General features: G+C 38.0%; 1 protein-coding gene across 6 annotated transcripts in view; it reads right to left on the bottom strand.

The window, feature by feature from the left end:
* Nucleotides 1-1,662: 1,662 nt before the first annotated feature.
* Nucleotides 1,663-6,581, bottom strand: part of LOC307025718 (somatostatin receptor type 2-like) — a 10,487-nt gene continuing 5,568 nt past the window's right edge. For all 6 annotated transcript variants that reach the window (XM_079660568.1, XM_079660567.1, XM_079660565.1 and 3 more), the window contains 3 exons: nucleotides 6,537-6,581; nucleotides 5,473-5,798; nucleotides 1,663-4,501 (listed from right to left, as the gene is read on the bottom strand). The exon at nucleotides 6,537-6,581 is cut by the window's right edge and continues 629 nt beyond it. In XM_079660568.1, coding sequence (XP_079516694.1) covers nucleotides 4,070-4,501; nucleotides 5,473-5,798; nucleotides 6,537-6,581 — 803 coding nt within the window. In that variant the 3' untranslated portion in view covers nucleotides 1,663-4,069. The remainder of the gene's footprint in view (nucleotides 4,502-5,472; nucleotides 5,799-6,536) is intronic.

Raw genomic sequence — 6,581 nt, 5'->3', positions numbered from 1 at the left:
GTCCCCTCTTCTCCGTGTCTCTTCTACATCAACATCCTTATCTCCTTATTTTCATCTAAAGTAACAGACAGAGAATCAGCACTTTGGAAACAGGGCTGAAACAGAGTATTATTATTTGTAATGCTACAATGATCTGTTTGGTGTTTCAGCCAATCAGAGACAGGCTCTGGATATATCTGAGTCCTGTGATATATTGATGAAAAACATTATAATAGGGGACCTTTAACCAGGACAGAAACCCGGACATGTGTCAACCCGAATGACTTTTCCATTACACGACCTAATTACAGGGCAGTAAGTATTTCACACAAAAGGAGCAGCGTTTGATTTCCTTCGCTGGCCTTTTTTTAGCGCTACATTTACACTGGATTTAGCATGAACCGTCTTATCAACATCTACTAAACATGGGTTCATTAAGTACATTATAAGTCCATTAAGTATGACCAAATAGCCGGTGGCAATGACAGGAATAGAGTGTTTCCTTCAGCATGGTTCAGTTCAGCTCCGCTCTGGAGGGTGTGAAATGTGTGTCAGCTCATATTAGTATTGTTCAAAGATAGAGAGAGAGAGATAGGAGATATTAAGACTGGGGAAATGTAATTAACTGTGAATCATGAGGGAATAGTTCGTGCACGATTTAAAACTGTGTTGGGCGACGCTGTTAATTGAGTTCCTCGCTGAAGAGCAAATTAACACGGAAAGATAACGCGTGTTTTCCAATCATTCAAGTCTTTTTTGACATCCTCAGAAAGCGTTTGGGATGTGTCGCATTATTCCACTCAGTGCACCGGGTCAGTACGACACACTAACGCAGAATGTATCATCACCTCCTGCTTTACTCAGACAAGACATGTGCGTATGTGTGACAGATTTTATTCTAATTATATCAAACTGTACCTACATGCATACACAATGCACAATGTGAACAAATTAAGTAATTTCGATTATTTTGACTAATTCTTTGCATTTACGATTATTTTTGACTAATTTTTATGATTTTACGATTATTTTGACTAATTTTTTGCATTTACGATTATTTTGACTAATTTTTTGCATTTACGATTATTTTGACTAATTTTTTTGTATTTTACGATTATTTTGACTAATTTGTTGCATTTACGATTATTTTGACACATTTTTTGCATTTACGATTATTTTGACTAATTTTTTGCATTTACGATTATTTTGACTAATTCTTTGCATTTACGATTATTCTGACTAATTTTTTGCATTTACGATTATTTTGACTAATTTTTTGCATTTACGATTATTTTGACTAATTTTTTGCATTTACGATTATTTTGACTAATTTTTTGCATTTACGATTATTTTGACTAATTTTTTGTATTTACGATTATTTTGACTAATTCTTTGCATTTACGATTATTTTGACTAATTTTTTGCATTTACGATTATTTTGACTAATTTTTTGCATTTACGATTATTTTGACTAATTTTTTGCATTTACGATTATTTTTGACTAATTTTTTGCATTTACGATTATTTTGACTAATTTTTTGCAATTCCGATTATTTTGACAAATTTTTTGCATTTACGATTATTTTGACTAATTTTTTGCATTTACGATTATTTTGACTAATTTTTTTTGCATTTACGATTATTTTGACTAATTCTTTGCATTTACGATTATTTTGACTAATTTTTTGCATTTACGATTATTTTGACTAATTTTTTGCATTTACGATTATTTTGACTAATTTTTTTTGCATTTACGATTATTTTGACTAATTCTTTGCATTTACGATTATTTTGACTAATTTTTTGCATGTACGATATAGAAGGAAAGGATAATTTTTGCATCTTCTCATGTTGTATTGAAATGTATATTACAGTGATGATGATGGGAATCTTTAAGAGGGTCTGCACACATTAAATATGCGTCGTTAAGTCTGTAGAATATGATTTGGAAATATCGTTTTTAAGAGGTTCATAAATCTTAATTGGAGCTGTTTCAGGTTTTTTGTTGTTTCAAACTGCAAATAGCTGATAATGATTTTTGACTAATATTGCATTTACGATTACAGGACGAAAGGAAAATGTTCATGTTGTACTGAAATGTATATCACAGTGATGATGATGGGATGTTTTAAGAGGGTCTGCACGAAACAAATACGCATTGCTAAGTCTGTAGAATAAGATTTGTAGGTATTTGAAAACATATTAAGCCTTTTAACAAACGCTCTGCTTCCTGTGATTTGAATCTTGAACTAGTCCATATAGTCTTCCTCTTTTGACCTGTGAGTGAAGATGGCACTGACCTCGCAATAAACACAACTCCTGACAGCGCAGAGGCAACGCCATGATATATTATTTTCTGCAGAAACCTCCCGGGACGTTCCCTGTCTGACCCTGCATCTCTTTTGATGGCAGTTATTGATGGTTTTTAACTTGACTGATAAATAAACTGTCTTGAATCTGAGCCTGAAGCATATGGCGGACGACCTCATTACAAATCTCTTGGCAACCAGGTGTGGATATCCAAAGGAAAACTGATAGCTAAAATGGAAATAGACGTGTTTGTGGGTTCATTCAGTTACTATCAACGGATTGATAAAGGCATGTGGCGCAGTGGGTTGTGTGTTGGTGTTGGGATCAGGGGGTTCAAGCCCCACTGCAGTCAGCATGTCGTTGTGTCCCTGAGACACTTCACCCCAAAGTGCTCCTGTGGGGATTGCCCTCAGTATTGAGTATGTTAGTCACTTTGGATAAAAGTGTCTAACAAGTGACATGTGATATAAGCTTTACAAATTCAGGTTATTGTTGTGACGTGGTTTTTGTTGCTCTACTAGGAAGGGTTAATGGAGTCAGCCCAGTTAGCTCAACAAGCTAATTGTTAGCATTTAGTTCTTAGTACCGCCTCTCTCTCTCTTTGACAATTTTTTTTACATATCCTGAAAAACATTTTTTTTTTTTGCAAGCTGAAGCACATTTAAAGCTGACATGAACATCTTAAATAACCAAAACACAGCACTGTACAAGCACATATGGCCTCTTTACAATGGCAGCGCTGGTACAACTGATGTTAAAAGCAGGACACAGTGAAGTATAAAGTTTACATGAGGGGTTTCACAAAGTTTCCAAGCTGTCCTTGATGCATTTCAAGCATAGGCTACAACAGGAAAGGAGTTCAAATTAATCGTGGATCTTTCGCCCTCAGGGTTGACAGAAAATCTTTTTTTTAATATATATATATTTATACAAAGTCAAGCTGTTTTTAAAGAGAACAAGGTCACAGCGGCTGCCAGGATGTTTCCCCTTCCTTGCACTTTAATCAATAATCCACGATGTTGGATTCGGGAGTTCACGGATCAATGCAGCTCGTCCTACAGAGAGAACATCCTTCACTTCTCATAAATAAAACGTCTTGTTGGAAAGAGTCTTTGCCATTGTGTTCCCCCGTTGATCGTGCAGGAGAGGGCTAATCAGCCGGTATGAATAAAACATGAAAGCATGAACCTGTTGCTTCTTGTTGTTTCCGTCTCTCTGGGATTACAGTGTCGGCTGTTTTTTTGCACTGAAGTATTTCTCAGATTTCTTCGTCTGTATCTCCACTTCCAGAGAAATCAATGGCCGCCCCACAAAGACCTCAAAACACTCCATCAAGAAGAGCAATGTTTGCACCGTAACCTTTGGTATTTCACCATCTTCTTTCGATCGTGGTCCGTCCGCATGACTCCGGACAACTTATTAGAAATCTCAAGTGAGAAAATCGCTCCTATATATCTTGTTTGTTTCAACATGACTCTCCCCTGCTGTGCTGCAGAAGCACTTCAGTTGAGATGCATTGTTTCTCTCCACACACCAGACAGAGATGCTTCATTAACCCGCATCTCAAGCTGGAGTCAGTGCACTTTCCCTGACCTCTGAAACCTCCTTAAGACATTGTTTGTTTTTCACTTGGTTCATATGTCAGTGTCCATGAGCAGCAGCAGCCATTACATAATCCTCCTCCTACACATCTTTTGAACAGAGCTCAACAAATGGAGAATTGTCAGCCCATTCATCTGGAAAACCAACATTAAGTCTCCCTGGGTGTCTCTTTCTTCTTTTAAATAGTTGTCTGCAGCTCGCCGTTCAGCAACGCAGCGTTATGAGTCTCCAAATTGGCGTTTATAATCGCGGCGTCGTTAGCCATTCTGCTCCTATCCGCCCTGCTGTCACTTCGCTCGATTTCGTCCAAACCGGTGACTTTCTTGATACACAGGACGTTCTGAAAGCTCTTCTTGAAGTTGTCCGACAGGAAGGCGTACAGGATGGGGTTAGCGCAGCTGTTAGCGTAGCCTAGCACCACCACGAAGTCGAAGGTGCTCTTCACGAAGGAGGTGGGGTAGATGTTGCTGGCGACGGACGCCACGTTGAACACGTAGAAAGGCAACCAACAGAAGACGAAAACGGCCACCACGATGGACACCATGCGGGTCACTTTGCGCTCGGATCGCTTTCGCTTTGTGGAGCCAACGCGCATCCCAGAGGACTTCACCTGGTGGAGAAATAAACAGTCAGTGGCTTAAAATATCCCAAATATATAAAAGCAATACACTTTGTTCAATCTATCAAGCGTCTTTGAGTTTCCAGAAAAGTGCTATATAAGTCCCATGTATTATTATTATTATTATTATTATTATTATTATTATTATTATTATTATTATTATTATTATTATTATGACCCCTAACCCATCACAGTCCCCTGCTTCCACTCCACATATTTCATTTCTACTTTATTATTTGCCCCTTTTGTTTGTTTGTTTGTTTGTTTGTTTGTTTGTTTGTTCACCATGCAAAGCGGCCTTGGGTCCCTTGAAAGGCGCTATACAAATGTAATCTATTATTATTATTATTATTATTATTATTATTATTATTATTATTATTATTATTATTATTATTATTATTATTATTATTATTATTATTATTATTCTTATGACCCCTAACCCATCACAGTCCCCTGCTTCCACTCCTACATATTTAATTTCTACTTTATTATTTGCCCCTTTTGTTTGCTTGTTTGTTTTGTTTGTTTGTTTGTTTGTTCACCATGCAAAGCGGCCTTGGGTCCCTTGAAAGGCGCTATACAAATGTAATCTATTATTATTATTATTACGACACATGGATATCTCTGTGAGGAACAACGTGACACTTTGGGAAATTAAAATGGAGGGTTTGAATTATATTGTCAAACACAAGAGTCTGAATTTAACCCCTTTCTAATATTAGGAGCAGTTGGATATATGTTTTAATGGAGATATGTTTCTTTGCATTTTTACCAAGATTTACATAAGAAAAGTATCACTATCACTGAAAAGCAGGTGTTTAAAATATTTTAAATGGACTGTCAGCGGCTTGAAATATCCCAAATATACTGTGAAAGCAATACAGTCTGAGACATGGATATCTCTGTAAGAAATCAAACCACAGACAATACTCTTGATATCAACTGCTGTGTCATGCTCTCACCTTGACTATAATGAGCAGGTAGCACATACAGATGACGACCAGAGGGAGGAAGAATCCGAAGAAGAAGGTGTAGATGATGAAGGTGGTGGAGTAAACCTCCTGAGGCTCCGGCCACACGATCCCACACACTGGCTCGTCGTTGAGTCCGCTGAAGATCAACGTGGGCAGGATGGTTAACAAGGACACGCCCCACACCGTGATGTTGATCAGCTTCGCCACGCGGGGTTTACGCCATTTTGTGGACCTGATGGGGTGAACCACGGCCAAATAGCGGTCGATGCTCATCACCATCAGACAGAAGATGCTGGTGAACTGGTTCAGAGAGTCTGGGGGAGGAGAGGAGGAACGTAAGGATAGGTATCATCAAGTAACGATATGAGTCATTGCTAAAGGACGTGGGTTAAAGGTCTCCTATTATACCATTTTTAGGTATATATTATAAGTCTCAGATATATACAAATATATCAAAAACATGGCTAGAAAGTGTTTTGCTCAAAATGTGTCTCGGAGGTTATACCACAAGCTGAGTTCCTTTTTTTATTTCCTGCTTCTTCACACACATGCTCTCCAGTACAGGTTAGCTCTGAGTGTTAGCGATGCTTGCTAATGTCAACACCGACCATATTACGTCCAAAACAGTCGGCCATTGTTTCTGAAAGCAACGTTTCTGAAAGCAACGTTTCTGATAGGGCACATTTCAGATATTAAGTCATAGTTTTTACACTTCGAAAAGTGCATTTTAAACACCCTCTCCTATAGTGTGTTCTGTGGGTTTTAATGCATGTAAATGGTCTGCAAAAATCCCTGTGTTCCCTCCAGATATGTCACAGTAGAGGCACTAAATACAAACCTGAAATGAGCAGAATATGTCCTCTTAGAAGTGTTACTGTGAATTGTATTCCTCTTGATTTATAGCTTATCATGGATACATGTTTGGATACACCTGTCGTTGTGAAGCGGAGCCTGGGATTACGTTTTTCATTGCCATATCTACACTGTAGCTAATGTGCAAATGAGAATAAACTTGAACAGGGGACGTGGGTTGCATTTTGCTCTCCACTTACCAACAGTCATGATGCCTTTGCACAGCACCTCTCCGAAGGGCCAGT

The sequence above is a fragment of the Notothenia rossii genome (assembly GCF_949606895.1).
Source record: "Notothenia rossii genome assembly, chromosome: 11".
In the NCBI taxonomy this organism is placed as follows: Eukaryota; Metazoa; Chordata; class Actinopteri; order Perciformes; family Nototheniidae; genus Notothenia; species Notothenia rossii.
This window is presented reverse-complemented; position numbering and strand designations above follow the sequence as displayed.